Consider the following 21,288-nt stretch of genomic DNA (forward strand, 5'->3'; position numbering starts at 1 on the left):
CAAACCAGAATCAAATGAAGGCTCATAGAAAACAATTTAAAAAATGGAGTTGTAATAATTTTTTATAATTGTAACACAGCTTTTTAAAAGACCATGTTTCTCTTTCTATTCCACAAGGCACATACGAATAAATCCCTGTTTCTACTCACTCTATGACATGCTACAGAGAGTTGTCTGTGTGACAAGTAGCTCAATTGAAAGTCAATTGCTACAATTCAAAGTGCCTGCCCTTGTGATTTATGAATAGTCATGGAGATACCCACTCACCAGGAAATGCCGATTTTTGAAAACAAAGGGGTCATCAAAGGGAATTGTGTCTATGGCATTAATTGTCCCTTTTACCTTACCCTGTTGAAATGTGCTTTGGTAGAACCCAGTGCTGTGTGAATTCCATATGTTGTTCTTCGAATTAAGCTTTCAAGGGGACCTGAGAACTCAGGAACAGATCCCAATCTGATCTTACTATTTCATGTTTAAGCTGACCTTTTTATTTTAGAGCTTAACAATGGTGACACATTCAGACATTAAACAGATGTTGGATTCCTTTGGGGCTCCTCTTTGAAATCACTGTTTGCTTTCTCTGCTGTAGTATCTCAACACTGTAAGGAGGATAGCCTTTTTCTTTTTTTTTCTTTTTTGCGGTATGCGGGCCTCTCACTGTTGTGGCCTCTCCCGTTGCAGAGCACAGGCTCCGGATGCGCAGGCTCAGCGGCCATGGCTCACGGGCCCAGCCGCTCTGCGGCATGTGGAATCCTCCCAGACGAGGGCACGAACCCGCGTCCCCTGCATCAGCAGGCAGACCCTCAACCACTGCGCCACCAGGGAAGCCCGAGGATAGCCTTTGATAGCCACATATCTCCTCATGTTGAACTTCAGAGTCTACTTTATGGTAAAAGATAGGGTTTCCCTTTCAGTAAACCTCTTAGTGGAACTCTGTTTTATCTACTCTAGTAGAGGATGCTCTCTTGCACTTTGGGTGATCAAACATTCCTTACACATCAGTTGCCCTTGAAAGAGCATACTACTTTTCCAGTCAACTACCAAATGATCTTCACATCATACATCTCTTTCATTTTCCCTCAAAACTGCCTGTCTCTCATGTTTGGCCATTAAATGATTATTCTTTTTAGACTAACTTTCAGATTCTCAAAATTCTCATTTGCTTTTAGTGTTTGCCAATCCAGATTTGTTCATTTAAAAATGGCATTTTCTTCGTCTAATTTCTTGAGTCTCCACAATAAAAAAATTGTCCTATATTGTAAATATTTAGAAACCCCCTCCTATCCATATTATGACAGATACACAAAATGTAAATTTATGAATCCAACTAGTCAGCATTTTATATTTTTATTAAAGTATAGTTGATGTATAATATTATAAAAGTTACAGGTGTGCAATATAGTGACTCACAATTTTTAAAGGTTATACTCCATTTATAGTTATTATAAAATATTGGCTATATTCCATGTGTTGTACATCAACATTTTAAATGAGATGCATCCTGGCCTATATTTTAAGTCAGACTATATCAGTTTTGTTAAATTGTTGAATTTCTATCCAGCTGTTTTCAATAGTATGGGTACAAACAGGCAGAAAGTTACTTTTCGTTTATAGAGATTAGGTCCAAATGGCTTCAAAGCTACTCACCAGGCCACTTCAGACATGTTCATTTCCTTTTGCTTCTATTCATCATCTGTCCACCCCTCTTAGTGAATGGATCTCTTTATCCCCTTCATCTTTTAAATCTACATCCACTGTTGAACCTTTCCAAAAACTATAACTTGGGCTTGGAACTTACTACCCTAAATACCCCAGCCTCTTCCATTCATTCATCCAGGAAGCTCCTGAAATCCTATATGCTCATTTTATCACATGGCATTACCTAAATAATTGAGACAAAGATCATGCACCCTTTGCCTAAAAGTACTAGGCAACTTGGCTTTAACTTGTCACATCACAATTCCTTTGCCTAGTCAGAAGAATAGTATGTATTTCCTTTTGAAGATATTCTGTTCAATACTCAGTTGTCTATATGCTCTTCATGACCATCTATGTAAGTTTTCCCTTTACTTTTTAGAGAGTATCCCGCGGATGTTTGCTACTGACAAAGAACTGTATGAGGGGAAGTCAACTCTGGCATCAAGAAGAGTTCATCAGTCAGATGATGAATTAGTTGAAGAATGGCATTATTAGCTAGGGTTGGGGAGCAACATGTGATCTAACTGGTTATGAGCCTAAAACTAGTATTTCAGTGTTAGAATGTGCCAACCCTCTATATCAATGTTTCCCAAACTCTGCTGCAGTATGTTAACAAGTATTATAAAAAAACAAGGGAGATATGATAACATTTAATCTGCTGTGTTTACTTATCTATCCCTTGCCTAAAATTTTTCAGCAGCTACTCTCTGCAGTTGGAATAATTTTCAACCTCCCTAGCGTCAACTCTAGGTTCCCATCTGCCTCTAGAATCTCATGGGGTGCTGTGCTCCTCTGAATTTAACTATGCTCCGGCACACTGGCCTTTTCTCTCTTTTCCTTAAACTCGCCAAGCTTGTTCCTAATTCAGGCTTTGCACATGATCTTCCTGCCTGGAAAACTCTTTACCAAGCTTATTCATGACTGGTGGGAGAGATCACTCCTCTTATAGGTCTTGGCTCACAGAATACCTCCTCAGAACAAACCTATTCATTTCTGCTTATTTCCCTCATAGAAATAATCATGTTTAATTAATTTCCTTGTTTATTTTCTGTCAGTCTTCCCGTACTAGAATGAAAGCAGGGTTCCTGCTTATCTTATTTACCTTAGTGTGTCCAGAACATAGAACAGTGCCTGGCATATGGTGGAACCCAATAAATATTTGTTAAATAAATGAATGAATGAACAAAACGAGTGAAACATTGTCAAAAAGAATGTAGAAAATAACCTAAGATGTCCAAAAATAGGAAAAACAATAACATGGATTGTTTTATTAAATTCAATATAGTATTTTACAGTTATTATAGATAGCAGGAATATTATGCCAAAACATAGGTATTTTTGTTAGGATAAGTGAGAAAGGTGTGTATGCTATGGTGAAATGTATATATATATATATATATATATATATATATATATATATATATGCACAATAAAAGGAATTTTCTACAGACATGGTGGGCTCAGCTAGTTTTTCCTGAATTTTAACATGTTTGCATTATTTTCAAAATAAAAACAAATAATGTATGTTAGGAGTCTAGTTGACTACAAGAAATGTCAATGGATTAGCCTTATTACTGTGGATAATAGTGCTAAAAAACAGCAATAGGAATTTCAAAAATCCTTGTTAGCATGCCAAGATTTGTGCTCCAAATTTTGTCTTGAACATGGAGTATTTGGAGAGGTTTAGGAGAGCTGGGATACAGTATTAGTGGAGAAACACTAAGGAAACTCATTTTCTTTCTCAGGTAGAATAATTCTACTTTATTGTCTCCATTGGAAGCTGAATAAGAATTAAGGAATCTAAATTATAGTAAATTATAGAATTATAGAAATCAACTTTTGGAAATGACAGTTTTTTAAATTTTTTTAAATTTTTTTAACATCTTTATTGGGGTATAATTGCTTTACAAAGGTGTGTTAGTTTCTGCTTTATAACAAAGTGAATCAGTCATACATAAACATATGTTCCCATATGTGGAAATGACAGTTTTAAAAGCAATGAATTTGTGACAAAAAGACCTATAGCATCTCTTACCCATGAGAGCTCATAGTAACAAGAGACCTAGATGATTGCTTTTTAGTCTGGACTGTGCTGAGTGTAATCCCACCTAAAGGCAATGAAAAGAACAGGTTTTCCACAAGATTCTTTTTTTTTTTTTTTTTGCGGTACGCGGGCCTCTCACTGTTGGGGCCTCTCCCGTTGCGGAGCGCAGGCTCAGCGGCCATGGCTCACGGGCCCAGCCGCTCTGCGGCATGTGGGATCTTTCCAGACCGGGGCACGAACCCGTGTCCCCTGCATCGGCAGGCGGACTCTCAACCACTGCGCCACCAGGGAAGCCCATCCACAAGATTCTTTCAGTCTTGTTATTCTGCTTCTCTGACTATGAGAAGAAGAAAATATTTTTTACCATCCCTATGTAGACGAATTAATTTCTTTGAACAGCTTGTTTACTAAGCATCTATCTTGTTCAAGGGTGGAGATTGTAAGGTGAGGGATACAAAGATACATATAATGAGAAAAGTGCCTTAAAGGAGCTTATGGAGTAGTAAAATACATTTGATAAAACTAAATGAACAAAAATAATATAATTTCCTCTAAAAAATTAAGATAAAATCTCTTCACACCATCCTGGCAATCCTTCAACAGTCCAACTTCGCTAATTTAACTCTTTCACAGACACTTGAATTTTAAATAGGTTGTCTTCATTCTCTTCTATTTGACCATTTCCCTCTTGAGAGATATTCACTATACCTTTTATTTTATTATATAAAATATTTCTCAGTCAGTGCAGTAGAGTGGAAAGAACACTAGATTTGGAGTTAATGGATCATTATTTTTCCATCCTGACTTTGCTCTGTATTAGCTGGGAAGTCAGTTGCCTTATCTGTAAAATGGGGATGATGAGACTTGCCTTCCTTACCTCAGATAAATACTTTGTAAGCCAAAAAGTATCATATATATGGAATGGGATTATGAAGACTTCATTAAAATGAAGCAGAGTATAAATGAGATAATACTCTTAAAAATGAGGGGGGAGAATAAAATAAAATGAGAAAGAAATGTAATTTATAGTGAATTTTTAACCTAGCCTTTTATGGTTCTTAGGCACCAAGAACAGATCTCTGGTCCGGTTTTGGCCCAGTCAAGATGGAAAATTTGAAGAGAGGATGAGAAAACCTCAAATATTCTCATGTCTTTGAAAGATAGACTCTGAAAAAACTTATTGATTAGTATCACTATTTTCTGACTTCTGAAAAATTCAAATGGACTTTTGATTAGCCTCTTTTATATAAGTGCCAGGAAATAAAGGAGCTTTCCTAAGTCTGCTGTTGTGTTGATCTTCTAATAGAAGTCAAGGTGTTTGAGTTTCTGGTGCAGAGTTATGCTCCCAATCCTGGTGAGTTTTCTCTGCTTTGGCAGAACCACCCAGTACTCTTTAAGTGTTGTGTGCCTATCCCTTATACCTCAGCTTTAAGGTACATTGGAAAAAATGTATCAGCCTACCTAACTGTCACAAGCCCAGACCTCCTAGACGCAGCAGAACAAATTCTGTAGTGTGGGGCCCCATCTCTCAAAGGTTTTAGGCTGGATCTCTGCAAACTTTGGCCACCACCTGCATATATTTTCCCTTTGCAGACATTTGCTTAGAACGCTCCACATCTGCTTTTGTCTCCCAAGTCCCACAAGCACAATTCATACAATCCTATATAAAAATGGCATGAAATGAGGATGATGAAACCTGCAGTAATGATGCCCAGTGAGTTCTTTCCCACTGCCACCTGACATAATTGGCATCAGCTACAGCCTAGTTCCACTCATTGTTTCCCAGGAGTGACCTCAGCATAAGTACATTTCTCCTCTTCAGGCCTAAATTTGATTCTCATGGAATGTATAATTAAAGTCTTGATGAGTTGAGAAGAAGGAAATGAGGGAAAAGAAAATAACTAATTATCACCAGTTGGTAACCTCATAAACTTGGCTTTTCATGGGTCTCATAAAATAGCATGCAGAGCATATTCACCTATAGTTATTTTTCCAGAAACTCCAGACATACTCAAGCATGTTCATATATTAGAGTAGCTCTAGTTCAAACACAGTTGAATAGGAAAATACATTTTCAGTTTACCCCTTTAATTTGAAACAGAGACTTTGCTTATATGACCATTTAATTGTGGATAACCTTTCACATCTAGTTTTGTTACTGTTGGTTTTAGTGATGGTCTTTTTAACACAGAGATCTGTCATTTTTGTATACATTTTTCATACATTTGGCTAATTGGAAAACCAGTGAAATTGGTCTCTGCTCATTTGTGGATTTTCAGGATACGTATTCTTCACTTTTCTCTTTGACATGCTTTTGTCTCCAGGTGCCTAATTGTAGCATCAACCTTACCTGTACAAGGCTTTATCTGTCAAATACTTGACACACTAATGAGAAAGAACAATTAGCAACCTTAGGTGTCGTATCCGTGTTAGTCTTCTTTTGCCAGGGTTAATTGGATAGCCTTTGGCCTTGATATTATATGATTTAGTTTGAGAAGTTATAAAACTCTTTTCTTGGTCTGGAGTAGTATTAGCCAACTTCCAAGATGGCCCCTATTTAGCCCTATTTCCTGGTATATTAATGCATTTGTTTTTGTTCCTTCACCCAAGGAATAGGGCTGATCTGTGAGGACATTGTAGAAATGATGGAGTGTGACTTTCAAGGTGAGGTCATAAAAAACATTGAGACTTCCACCTTGCTCCCTTTTGGACTGGAGGAAACCAGTGCCATGGCATGAGGGTATTCAAGCATTCCATGGAGAGCCTAGAATTGAGGTTTCCTATGAATAGCCAGCAAACAGCTGAGGCTTTCTGCCAATAGCCATGTGAGTACACCATCTTAGAAGAATCCTTCAGCCCCAGTTAAGTCTTCAGATGACTGCAGCCCCAGCTGACGACTTGATTGTAACCTTAAAGGGACCCCAAGGCCAGAACTACTTAGCTAAGCTGCTCCTGAATTTTGGAACCCAGAAACTGTATGTGATAATAAATGTTTGTTGTTTTAGGACACAAGTTTTGAAGTCATTGGTTGAGCAGCAATAGGTAACTAATATAGGAGACAAGGTCTGTGAAATTCAAACATGGTCTGCTTTATTAATAGCTAGGCTCAATGAAGAGGTTTTCAAATAAACAGTATTTAAATGAGCAGCTTTTCTTGAAAACAGAGGGCTAAAGGGAAAAATAATTCATGAAAGTTCCACTTTTTCTTAATGTTATTGTTTGTGTTAATTCCATCAGTCACCAGAAAGAAAAATTAAAAAGTTGAGAAGGGACTGCCATGTTAGAAAACAACAAAAATGTGATTCCCCTGCCCCCACTTGACTTGTTAATGTTGAGAACAGGAATATAGGTTTGTCCCCATTTTACTAAATATATGACTCTCAAGAATATTTGGGAGATTCTGGGCATCCGGGAGGTTCTCAGAAACATTTGTCTAATTAATTGCTTGAATGTACTGAAAGGAAATCTTGATCTCTTCAGATTCCAGGCAAAAAGAGTGCTTTGGAACCCATTGATACCAGCCCCAAATGTTATTGCTCCCTCATTTTGACCTATAATCTTCACTGCAAAATTGAAGGAAGAATGCAGAAAGTTTTGAGTATGTGAGAGTGGCAGAGACTAAAGTAGCTTGTTCAGGTGCTGATGAGAGTAAGAGGACTGGGTACCTCTGAGTTTTGATTGATATGAGAATCAGCCTTCCATTCCTAAGTCATGTGTATGGAATTTGGAAGAATGAAGTGGAACTCAGGATTGTGATAAGAGTTATTGGTGCTTATTGCAACATCCAAGACAGGAGTAACATTTCTTTTTTTTTTTTTTTGCCTTTAAAACATCATAGTCTTTATCAGTATCATCTGTTCTTAGTATCTTATGGAAAAAAACAAACATAATGCCATCCACATCTAACAATGCAGTCTGCTCATTTGGCAACTACGGTATTACCCTTGTTAGATAAGGCCAAACAAGTTTCCTCAGCTCATTCTTTTGCTTTCTAGCCACTAAAATCTAGATAGGAAGCTTGTTTTCTTCTGAACGGTTTTAAGTCCGTGAGGTGCTTGCATGTGTTTGCTCCCCATGAACATTTGTAAGTAGAGCTCCATCTCCATCCTTATAGAGTGAGCTGTTCTAGGTTCTTCTTTGAGCACAAAAGTCCTCAGCTGCATATGTGAGTTCTTTCTCTTTTTAGTACACAAGTACATTTCTAGCACCAATGAGCAAGGTTCTTAAAGACATCTGCCCCTCAGTGACTTATGCCAGACATACCAGACAGTTGGACAAGCATGATTTGCAAAATATTGGGGGAACTGATGAATGAATGCATACTATTTAATTTTTTTTAAATTAACATACAGTAAAATTTTCTTGTAGGGAGGGGTTGGACCATTCAATGAGTTTTAATACATGTATAGATTAATTTACCTATCACCATAATCAAGATACAGAACAGTTCCATTCCCTCAAAAAAACTCTTTTTTTTTTTTTTACCTTTTATTTTATTTTATTTTTTTGCGGTACGCGGGCCTCTCACTGTTGTGGCCTCTCCCGTTGCGGAGCACAGGCTCCGGACGCGCAGGCTCAGCAGCCATGGCTCACGGGCCCAGCCGCTCCGTGGCATGTGGGATCTTCCCGGACCGGGGCATGAACCCATGTCCCCTGCATCGGCAGGCAGACTCTCAACCACTGTGCCACCAGGGAAGCCCCCAAAAAACTCTTTTGTACTACTTGTAGTCATAACTCATCTCTCTCCACTTATCCCTAGCAATCACTGATCTGTTCTGTCACTCTAGTTTTGTCTTTTCGAGAATATTATATAAATATATGTAAATGCATAAATACAGCATGTAGCCTTCCGAGACTGGCTTCTTTCATTCGGTATAATGCCTTTGGGATTCATCTATTTTTTGCTTATATCAATAGCTCATTCCATTTTTGCCGAATAGTATTCTTTGGTATGGATATACCACAGTTTGTTTATCTACACACACCAAAGGATGTTTGTTTGTTTCTGGGTTTTGGTGATTATGAATAGAGCTACTATAAACATGCATGTACAAGTTTTTGTGTGAACATAAGTTTTCATGTCTCTGGGATAAATACCTAAGAGTATGATTGCTGGTTTATATGGTAAGTGTATGTTTTGCTTTGTAGCAAACTGCCAAACTGTTTTCCACCAGCAATGTATGAGAGTACCACTTTGTCCACATCTTTGCCATCACTTAGTACTGTCACTACTTTTTCTAATTTTAGCCATTTTAATAGGTGTATGGTTGAATATTCATAGTAATTTTAATTTTACATTTTCCTAATGGCTAATGATGTTGAATATCTTTTCATATATTCAACTGCCTACTTTAGATTTTGCAAAGGACATTTAATAAATTAAGCATAAGAGGATATGTTAACACCAAAAAAAAAGTAAATAATTGTAGCTCACCACATTGTCTTGATTATTTTCATTTTAACTCAGGCCAGTTGAAATTTGATTGTGATCGCACATTGGTCTACTGACAAGCCTTTGGGAGCCCTACAGTCCAGGGTTGTTCTTTTGGCATTGGCATTATTGTAAGCATGCATGGATCAGTGTAGTCAATTCCCCTTACTAAAAGGTCCTACTAGATAAACCTTCATTAGCTCTACACCATTTAAAGGGTCACATGTAAACTTTCTCGCACGACAGTTGAGCTACTTCATAATTTTTCTTCCCGCTCCCTTTTATTTATTTATTTATTTAGGCCGCATCAGGTCTTAGTTGCAGCATGCAGGATCTTCGTTGCAGCATATGGGATCTTTCGTTGTGGCGCACGGGCTCTTCAGTGTGGCACATAGGCTTCTCTAGTTGTGACATGAAGGCTTCTCTCTGGTTGTGGTATGCAGGCTCCAGAGCACACGGGCTCAGTAGTTGCGGCGCACAGGCTCTCTAGTCGTGGTGCGTGGGCTCCAGAGCATGTGGGCTCAGTAGTTGTGGTGCGAAGGCTTAGTTGCCCCGCACCGCCATCCCCGGCACGTGGGATCTTAGTTCCCTGACCAGGGATCGAACACGCGTCCCCTGCATTGGAAGGCGGATTCTTAACCCCTGGACCACCAGGAAAGTCCCCCCACTGCCTTTTTTAGCTTTATATTCTACCATTTCCCCCACTACTTTGCTTCCAGCAACCTCACTTACTTTACTGACCCCCACGGAATCCCATCTAGAATGTCTATCAAGCCTATTCAAATTCTATTTATTCTTCAAGCTGTTAATGTTTCACAGTGTATTCTGAGGAACACCTTCATTGGAATCATCTGAAATTATTAAATATGCAGACCTCTGGGCCCTGCTCTGGACTTACTAAATTAGACTTTCTGGGGATGGGAAATCTGCATTTTAAACAAATGATCCATGTATGATCTTTAGGTACAACTGAGTATGATTTAGAATCTAGATGCTCAAATGTTACCTTGGTGAAGCTATCATATGTGACTCCAAGTCCACAGTGATTTCACTTTCTTCCAAAAGACTGTTGAACTCACTTCCTATTTCAATTTGTCAGTGGCACTCGTTTTGGCATTTCCTCTATTATGTTATATTGTGATTTAAATGTTAAGTATGATTTAGTTTATAATCCACTGAAGGATAGGGATTCTTTTCATACTCTCTTTAACACATAACATAATATAGCATGATACAATGCACACAGAGTCTTAATATATATGTTGATTGAATTGAGCTAAAGAAAGTAAGTCAAAAAGAGAAAGTGAGAGTGATAGAGGAAAAAAGACAGTGCAAGAGAAAAAGTGTAAGCATGTGTACACATGTTCATGCGTGCACACACACACATATTTCCTGTTTGTATACTGAATTCCTATGTATGCTTTTTCCTCTTCCAGCACTCATTCTTTGAATTTGTCTTTTTTTCTACCCTCCTGACCCTTTAGGAAAATAAAAGTCGCATGCACATACAAAGTAGATAGAAAAGATCATTTTATGTATAGTAAATGAAACTAGTACATCCTTCTGGGAGAGGGGCCCACACACTTTCTTTTGCCATCTAGGTACTTTAAATGTGTCAGGAACTTGGTGAAATATGAAAATACACTAACCTTCACTTATAGACATCTAAATATGGACATATTTTTATCCTTTCTTATACTGAAGTTCTGAAATTCAAGGAGAACAGCAATTGTTTCTGTCATTTTTTCAAAGGCATAGTTACTTTGTGAACAATGATGATGTAAAGCTTTGGGAATCTTGCCTTTGATTTGAGACATTTTCTTCTCGCACTGCTAAATTGATTTAAGCCTTTGAATATCCTATTGACACTTTAAAATATCTTAAGTATTTGTGATATGAAAGGGTAGCTGTATCTCACTGCTTTTGTAGTGCATTTACTAGGCAAGCGTGATTGTCCTGAAACATACCATGTTCGTTCCACTTGCTTCCCCAGTGTTTTACTCATACCACCAAAATTTTGTATGCTATCCTCACTTCCTACCCAAATCTTTCCCATTATTCAAGTCCCACAGCAATTTCCACCTCCTCCATGAAACGCACTATTACCTCTCAAGCCCATGAGGATTTCTCCCTCCTGTGAACTCCTAGTACTTCCTGCCTTTAGCTCTCATTTGACACCTAATATATAAATTTTCTGGTAGTATTGTTTAACTCTTTCACTGTTTAGTTTGCCATAGGTGAGTGTCTTAATTTGAAAGCTAGCCAAAGATCCTTGATGTTAGGGATCTTTTTAAAAAAAATACTTTTCTAGCACTAAAGAAATGAATGAATGAAGAATTAGGTAGTTGTAATTGTACAGGTAGTTGTTAGGTAGTTGTAGCAATACACTGACCTTTGTAAAGATACCTGTTGGTAAGAACTGGTAGAGAATGCTGCAATGCCAGTTTCTTAAAGAGACAACCTGTGCAAAGACAAATTTATATAGGCAGATCTACTGGGACATGACACACAACTTTAAAACATGTGTATTTTTCACTCCTTGCTTGTAAATATGTTCACAATTTGCAGTGGATGATGATTAATGATGTGAGGGTGTGATTGAGGCCATATCTATATTTGATCTGCATACTGATCCATGACAGGCATGGCCAAACTGCTCATTTTTGCCATCTTTCTAATCAATATTAATTGCTGTGACTGAACCCATCATGTGATGAGTCCCATTGGTTGTTAAGACAATTCTAGAAAACAGATGGCTGGTGCATTGATCTGTTGGTTCCACACACATGGATGTGACCTTATGTTCTGAAGGACAAGACAATAGTGCACAACACTGCTGTGGCTTGTTAGTAGAGTTGATCTGCTTCAAAGGGTACCTCCAAAGGAGTAGGAAAGGCTTGAATCCGTGTCATCTTCTGAAATTCTCTTTGCTTCAGAGGCTGCTTATCCAACCCAGAAACCTAAGAGTCACCCATAGCTCTTCCCTTTCTCTGACTAATTTATTCCAATCAGAAAGCAGGTCCTATGCAGTCTAGCCCTATGACATCTCTGGAGTCAATGCTCTATGCCCATTCTTACTGCTACTGGCTTAGCTTATTTCAGCTTCCTATTTCATCAAGATTAACTTTTTCCCTGCCTACAGTCTCATCTGCCTTTCTAATACATCTTTCATATTGTCATTGTGGGGGTATCATGTTATTCCTGCCTAAAATACTTCCATGACTCTCATTGCTTAAATGATAAAATCTTTAGCTGGCCCCCACTGGTCCATCAGCCAGCCACCATGAGACCCAGTTCTCCCCATCAGCATGCCAGCAGCCACTGCACTGAAGCAGGACCTAGCAGCAAACTGGGCCAGAGACCAGCCCCACCTAAAAGCCTACCCACAGTAGTTGACCCCACCACAACAGAAAGGCCCTCACAGTCCACATGGGGGCACCCCTAGAGCATATACCTCTGGTGACCAGAGAGGAGTGTGTTGCTGGGCCCCATAGGATATCTCCTACATAAGGCCAATTCTCCAGGATCATAAAATGTAACCTGCCTACCTAATATATAGAAATAAACACAGAGAATTAGGTAAAATGAGGAGACAGAAGAATATATTCCAAACGAAGGAACAAAACTAAACCTCTGAAAAAGAAATAAACAGATTGGATATAAGCAATCTACCCAGTTAAGAGTTTAAGGTAGGGCTTCCCTGGTGGCGCAGTGGTTGAGAGTCCGCCTGCCGATGCAGGGGACACGGGTTCATGCCCCGGTCCGGGGGGATCCCACATGCCATGGAGCGGCTGGGCCCATGAGCTGTGGCCGCTGGGCCTGCATGTCCGGAGCCTGTGCTCCGCAACGGGAGAGGCCACAACAGTGAGACGCCCGCGTACCGCAAAAAAAAAAAATGGGCAGAAGACCTGAATAGACATTTTTCCAAACAAGACATACAGATGGCTAACAGTCACATGAAAAGATGCTCCATGTTGCTAATTATTAGAGGAATGCAAATCAAAACCACAAAGAGGTACCACCTCACGCATGTCAGAATGGCTATCATCAAAAAGACAACAAATAACAGAAAAGAGAACCCTCGTTCACTGTTGGTGGGAATGTAAATTGATGTGGTCATTATGGAAAACAGTATGGCAGTTCCTCACAAAATTATAAATAGAACTGCCACATGATCCAGTGAGTCCACTTTCAGGTATATATACAAAGAAAACAAAAACACTAATTCGGAAAGATGTATTTACTCCAATGTTCATTGCAACATTATTTACCATAGCCCAGATACGGAAGCAACCTATGTGTTCATCAATAGTCAAATGGATAAAGAAGATGTGGTATATATATACAATGGAATATTACTCAGCATTAAAAAATGAAATCTTGTCATTTGCAACAACATGGATGGATCTAGGGGATATTATGCTAAGTATAACAGACAAATACTGCCTGATGTCACTTATATGTGGACTCTAAAAAGCAAAACAAACAAGCAAAACAAAATGAAAATGGCGTCAAACATAAAGAACAAACAAGTGGTTGCCAGAAGGGAGGGGGGTGGGAAAAATAGGTGAAAGTGATTAAGAGGTAAAATCCTCCAGTTGTATAATAAATAAGTCATGGTTATGTGATATACAGCATAAGGAGTATGGTCAGTAATACTCTAATAACTTAGTATGGGGACATGGTTACTAGACTTATCATGGTGTTCATTTTATAATGTATGCAAATGGAAAATCATTATGTAGTACACCTGAAACTAATATAATATTGTACATCAACTATATTTCGACTAAAAGAAAAATCTGGTCTCTAGGATGGCACACAAAGCCTTTGGTTATCTGGTCCCCGTCTATGGAAGATTCCATTTGTATTCTCTAGCCACATTGAATTAGAGTTCCCTGGATGAATAATGTGGTTTCATTCCTCCATGCCTTTGCACACACTGCTCTTTATAATTGGAATGCCCTTCCCTACCCTGCCATTTCACCCCGTAAAGGCTCTGAGCAAGTACTATTTCCAAGCTGAAGCTTTTCCTAACCACTACTCTGTCGTCTGTGCACCCACTTCATCCCATACACACTTCCATCTTTTTTTTTTTCTTTTGGCCATACCTCACAGCAGGTGGGACCTTAGTTCTCCAATCAGGGATTGAACCCATGCTCCTTGTAGTGGAAGCTCAGTGTCTTAACCACTGGACTGCCAGGGAAATCCCCACACTTCCATCTTTGCATCTGTAAAATCGTTATTAATTGTTTACATGTCTGAGTTACCCAATTAGTTTATAAACTTTTGGGGGGTATAAAAGTAAACATTTATTTAGAATGAGAAAAGAAATTACAAAAATTTACAAATTTTCAGAAGCTGACACCAAAACATCACAAAAACTGGAGCTGTTTTGTATATGTATATACACACATAAGGTTATGTATATATATTATATATATCATTAACAGGTCAACACACTTCTATAATGCTTTCACTATGTATTTTTGACTACCTATTTTTTTTAATTGTGGTAAGACCACTTAATGTGTGATCTACCCTCTTAACAAAATTTTAAGTCTGTTAACTGTAGGCACAATGATATACAGCAGATTTCTAGAAATTAGTCATCTTGCCTAATGGAAACTTTATACCTGTTTAAAAGCAACCCTAACTTCCCCCTTCCCCCAGAACCCAACAACCACCATTTTATTCCCTGCTTGTATGTGTTTACTATTTTAGATATCTCATATAAGTGGAATTGTGCAGTTTTTGTCCTTCTGTATTTGGCTTATTTCACTTAGCATAAAGTCCTCCAGGTTTATCCATGTTGTCACATATGGCAGAATTTCTTTTTTATGGCAGGATAATATTCCATTGTGTGTATATACCATATTTTCTTTACCTATTCTTTTGTTGATGGACATTTAGGTTGTTTCCACATCTTGGCTATAATAATGCTGCAATAAACATGGGTGTGCAGATATCTCTTCAAGATCCTGATTTTAATTCTTTCAGATATCTACCCAGAACTAGGATTACTGGATCAGATGGTAGTTTCATTTTTAATTATGGGGGGCACCTCCATACTGTTTTCCATAGCAGTTGCACCATTTTACATGCCCACCAACAGTGTACAGGGTTCCAATTTCTCCACAACCTCGTCAACACTTATTTCTTCTTTTGTTTTGTTTAATAATAGCCATCCTAACAAGTGTGAGGTGACATCTTACTTTGGTTTTGATTTACATTCCCTGATGATAAGTGATGTCAAGCATCTTTTCATATACCTGTTGATCATTTGTATGTCTTCTTTCAGAAATGTCTATTCAAGTCCATTGCCCATTTAAAATTTGGGTCTTTTGTGTTTTTGCTATTGCATTGTAGGAATTCCTTGTATATTATGAATACTAATTCCTTACAAAATATATGATTGCAAATACTTTCTCCCATTCCATAGGTTACTTTTCACTCTATTGTTTCCATTGCTGTGCAGAAGCCATTTAGCTTGATACAGTCCCACTTGTCTATTTTGCTTTTGTTGCTTGTGGTTTTGGTGGTGTATCTGTGAAAGCATTGCTTTAGGCCAGTGTCTTTAAGATTTCCCCCTATATTTTCTTCTAGAAAACTTTTACAGTTTCTCATCTTACATTTAAGTCCTTAATCCATTTTTAGTTTATTTTTGTGTACAGTTGTAAGATAAGGATCCAATTTCATCCAGTTTTGCCAGAACCGTTTTTTTTTAACACCTTTATTGGAGTATAATTGCTTTACAATGGTGTGTTAGTTTCTGCTTTATAACAAAGTGAATCAGCTATACATATACATATATCCTCATATCGCCTTCCTCTTGCATCTCCCTCCCACCCTCCCTATTCCACCCCTCTAGGTGGTCACAAAGCGCCGAGCTGATCTCCCTGTGTTATGCGGTTGCTTCCCACTAGCTCTCGATTTTACATTGGGTAGTGTATATATGTCCATGCCACTCTCTCACTTCATCCCAGCTTACCCTTCCCCCTCCCCGTGTCCTCAAGTCCATTCTCTACATCTGCGTCTTTATTCCTGTCCTGCCCCTAGGTTCATCAGATACATTTTTTAATTTTTAGATTCCATATATATGTGTTAGTATACGGTATTTGTTTTTCTCTTTCTGACTTATTTGACTCTGTATGACAGACTCTAGGTCCATCCACCTCACTACAATTTTGTTTCTTTTTATGGCTGAGTAATATTCCATTGTATATATGTGCCACATCTTCTTTTTCCATTCATCTGTCGATGGACACTTAGGTTGCTTCCACGTCCTGGCTATTGTAAATAGAGCTGCAATGAATATTGTGGTACATGACTCTTTTTGAATTATGGTTTTCTCAGGGTATATGCCCAGTAGTGGGATTGCTGGGTCGTATGGTGGTTCTATTTTCAGTTTTCTAAGGAACCTCCATACAGTTCTCCATAGTGGCTGTATCAATTTACATTCCCACCAACAGTGCAAGAGGGTTCCCTTTTCTCCACACCCTCTCCAGCATTTACTCTTTGTAGATTTTTTGATGATGGCCATTCTGAGTGGCAGCACCATTTTTTGAAGAGACTATCCTTTCCCCATTGTGTATTCTTGGCACCTTTGTTGAAGATGAGTTGACCATATATGTATGGGTTTATTTCTGGGCTCTCTATTCTGTTCCATTGGTCTATATGTCTGTTTTTATACAAGTATCATACTGTTTTAATTACTGTAGCCTTGTAATATATTGTTTGTGAAATCAGGAAATGTGATGCATTCATGTTTGTTCTTCTGTCTCAATATTGCTATGGCTGTTTGGGGTCCTTTGCTGTTTTTTATGTATTTTAGGATTCTTTTTTTTAATTTCTGTAAAAATAATGCCATTGGAATTTTGATAGGAATTTCATTGATTCTGTAGATTGCTTTGAATAGCATGGATATTTTTACAATATTAAATCTTCACTAACGTCTTTCCACTTGTTTGGCTAATTCTGGAAACTTCTCTTTTTCCCTTTTATACATCTGGAAACTGAGGCAAGGAAGGATGAGTTATCCCCACCAGCACACCTGGGCTCCCTTTTAGCCCTTTTGCTACAGTTGCTTAGCTGTACGCCTCTACCAGATTCTTGCATTTGGGCACCCCCCAAATATAGTTTTTCAGCTTTCTCCATTTCACAGCCATGATGCCTGAGGGTCTTTTTCTTTGGCATTGATGCAGTTGTTTCTCCTTAAAACTAACTCAGCATCTATTCATTTTTTAAAACCCTTAATATACCATTTGGAGTTCTCCCAAGCCATATAGGCATTGCATCCTGAGCAGATTGAGGCAAGAAGGGCAGTAATTACCAAGGCATAAAGGGTCCTTCCCTCATGACCAGAGCATGACATGTGGCTGCACAGTCTAAGCATGTAAAGGTTGATCACTTGCTCTACACATTCTGATACTTCTCAGAGATCTTACTCCAGCCAGCTCTGCAATGCTGTGCAGAGCATCCCAGCAGCCAGTATGCATTCAGGACTGCCTTAATTAACGTTCTCCAGGGTCTGTCTAGGAATAAACAGGTCTAAGAAGGTATGAGTCAGGTGAGTAGGTTGAACTCTAGTTAAAGTTCCAATTTACTTTGAAATGAAGGGGCCACAGGAGACAGAAGCATCCCAGTGTTTCCAGTAGAAGTGTTGATCACCTATTTATTTCAGTGAACTCCAAGTACTTAGAAACATCCCCTGCCCATTACCTAGTAGAGGTGTCCATTGCCTTAAAGTAACTTACAGGTTACTTCAGTGGAAATGTACACTGACTGTGCAAAATCAGTGTTGATAGTCAGTAACCACCTTTAATGCTAGGAATATGCAATAATGGTATCGTCATGTCAAAGTGGTTACTAAAATGCCTCAGCACTTTTTTAATGTAAAAGATATAACCTTTTCCCCTCTTCCACTTAGCAAGCATGGCCTGCATTTCTCAAAAATAAGTAATTCCATGGCTACCTAGAAAGCATCTCCTCAGAGGAACTTGATATTAATTATGATACATCTCTTCCAAGCCCACATGTCTCCAATGTCCCAGCCAACTCTTCCATTTTCATATTTAAACCAGTCATCCATTCCCAGTGAATGTTGTCTCCAATGTCAGAGCCGCATTAGGACTAGAAGTTCTCAGATTGGGAGATTGCAGTGCCCTACAACCAACATTGCCTTTGGCTGGCTACTGCCACCATCCCCACACCATTGCCGCATGGGGAGCAGATGCATTCCAGAAACCCTTAGGGAGACTGGATAATTGGGAACCACATCTGTATTGGCCATGTGGGCAGCAGGCACTTGTCTCAGGTTCTCGATTTTGCAGACTCTTCAGGGCTCCATGAAAGCCCCATCTAGAGGTTGGTGGCCAGTGACTCCCAGTCTTCTTCATGATGAGTTAGTAGGAATCAAATTGGGATTCCTTTGATTTAATTTTTTTATTGGGAGTGAGGGGAGGTGATTTTGTTTCTGATAAGAAGAAGAAGAGGGAACCATGGCCCTTCTAAGGCTTTGTACAGTACCAAGTAGTGTTTAGCCAGAAATAAGTAATTTTGGAAGTATTTGATCAACTAAGCAGTCTTCAAAATGTGTTTTTCCTAATTACTTTTGCAGGTTACTCTGTGCAAAAGAATAGATTTCTCTATTTTATTCAAAATAGTAAGTAGTTTCCCTGGATCTAGATAATAATAGTTGACATATTTCCTCGAATAGCAATCAGGAAACCCACTCTAGCATTTGTTTGTTGGTCAGCTTACGTAGAGAAACGTGACTGTGTACTCCACATATTTCTAGTTTAATTACCAACTTGATGTTTTAAGGAAATCTCGGTTCTGTGCACAGAATTTCTTTTATTTTTCTTTTACTCCTCACAATCATTTTTCTGGTGCCATCACCACCTTCAGATCTCAGAACAGAGGATTATCCATGGTGATAAATTATGGTGCAGTGCAGTCATCCCAGTGACAGGCACAAGAGGATAGCTGTCCTGACTGACTCTCCAACTCCATTTTTCAGGGTAGTGAGACATTTTCAGTGTTCCTCTTCATGAAATCCAGAGCGCACCCCAGGCCAGCCCTTGCCCCAAAATCCTCTTTCAAAGAAGCTTATCACTCTGTAAGGAATGTCTCAGGAAATGGGAGCCATTTCTTTGGGGGGAAATATATTTACAGAGTGTGATTTTCTGTGTGTGTGTGTGTGTGTGTCTGTGTGTACTCATCTATGTGCATTTCACTTACATAAAAACTCATAGCCCAGGCTATTGGGGACCATGTGTTCCCGAGTGTTCTTGGAAGTAAAAAAGGAACAAGTGAGCTTTTCATATGAGGGTTCCAGCAAGCTGGCTCTGAGAATGAGCCCCATTTATCAAGCAAAGAAAAGAATAAAAACAGGGGATTCCCTGGTGGCACAGTGGTTGAGAGTCCGCCTGCTGATGCAGGGGACACGGGTTTGTGCCCCAGTCTGGGAAGATCCCACATGCCGTGGAGCAGCTGGGCCCGTGAGCCATGGCCGCTGAGCCTGCGCGTCCAGAGCCTGTGCTCCACAACGGGATAGGCCACAACAGTGAGAGGCCCGCGTACTGCAAAAAAAAAAAAAAAAAAGAATAACAACAGAAAAGATAGATGAAACCAGAAATATTATAACCCCCTCAATGGAAAATAATGTTGATTTGGCAATTCCCATTGGATATATTACATGCTGTAATTTATTATATTATTATTTTGTCTGTTTCTTTAATCTTTGATCATTGTTCTTTTAAAAAGATGTTGGGATGCTGATTGCAATTTTGAAAAAAACTAGATAATATATAAATCAGCTATGGAAATCAGTTTTTTTGGGTTTTTTTTAACATCTTTATTGGAGTATAATTGTTTTACAGTGGTGTGTTAGTTTCTGCTTTATAACAAAGTGAGTTAGGTATACAGATACATATATCCCCATATCTCTTCCCTCTTGTGTCTCCCTCCCTCCCACCCTCCCTATTCCACCCCTCTAGGTGGTCACAAAGCACCAAGCTGATCTCCCTGTGCTATGCGGCTGCTTCCCACTAGCTATTTTATATTTGGTAGTGTATATATGTCCATGCCACTCTCTCACTCTGTCCCAAGAAGATGTGGCACATGTATACAATGGAATATTACTCAGCCATAAAAAGAAATGAAATCGAGTTATTTGTAGTGAGGTGGAGGGACCTAGAGTCTGTCATACAGAGTGAAACAAGTCAGAAAGAGAAAAACAAATACCATATGGAAATCAGTTTTAATTGATGCATGGATGTGTCTGATTACTGTTAAATACCTTTTTTAAAAAAATTTGTTTTAGCTAGATACATAATGTTGTTTCATAAAGCCTGACGCTGGTTGCAAAGCTCAGCTGTGAAAATGTAACAAAGTACTCTTAAACACGAATGTCAATTTCAAGTTATTTGAAATGATTCCTCCAGCAGTATAGTTACAGTATTTGATCTGAAACCAGAACCCATCTATTTCTGCTTTAGACAGTTGATCTTTTACAATATTTTAAAATAGGAAAAAATATATCCTTTATGTTGACCTTCATTTTAACCATTTTCAGAGATCTTCATTTCTTCATGTATCCGGGTTACTGTCTGAGCATATACCTCTGCCTGAAGAATTTTTTTAACATCGTGTGTAGTGCAGGTCTTCTTGTAATTACTTCTTTAAGTTTTTATTGTCTAAAAATTTATTATTTCACCTTAATTTTGAAAGATATGCTTTGTTGGGCATAAACTTCTAGATGACGGTTTTTTCTTTTTGTTTGTTTCTTTCAGCACTTTAAAGATGTCACTTCTGGCTTAACACAGTTTCAAAGGAGAACTAAGCTGTAATTATTATCTTTGATTTCTCTAGGATTGTGTCTTTTTCCTCTGGCTGCCTTCAAGATTTTCTCTTTATTTGTGATTTTAAACAGTTTTAATATGATATGTTTATGTGTTTTTAAATGGTATTTATCCTGCTTGGCACTTTCCAAACTTCTTGGATGTGTGATAAATTTTCTTTTATTATTTTTCCAAAAATGTCAGCCATTATTTTTATTTAACATCTTTTAAAAAATATTTATTTATTTAGGCTGTGCTGGGTGTTAGTTGCA

General features: G+C 38.5%; 1 protein-coding gene across 8 annotated transcripts in view; it reads left to right on the forward strand.

The window, feature by feature from the left end:
• Positions 1 to 21,288, forward strand: part of EDA (ectodysplasin A) — a gene marked incomplete at both ends in the record, with an annotated part of 366,474 nt that overhangs the window by 163,655 nt on the left and 181,531 nt on the right. Inside the window, one exon of one of the 8 annotated variants that reach the window (XM_082864827.1) lies at positions 18,793 to 18,837. The exons of the other annotated variants lie outside the window; for them this stretch is intronic. Coding sequence (XP_082720953.1) covers positions 18,793 to 18,837 — 45 coding nt within the window. The remainder of the gene's footprint in view (positions 1 to 18,792; positions 18,838 to 21,288) is intronic. 8 annotated transcript variants of the gene reach the window in all.

This window comes from Leucopleurus acutus (assembly GCF_964270905.1).
Source record: "Leucopleurus acutus genome assembly, chromosome: X".
NCBI lineage: Eukaryota > Metazoa > Chordata > Mammalia > Artiodactyla > Delphinidae > Leucopleurus > Leucopleurus acutus.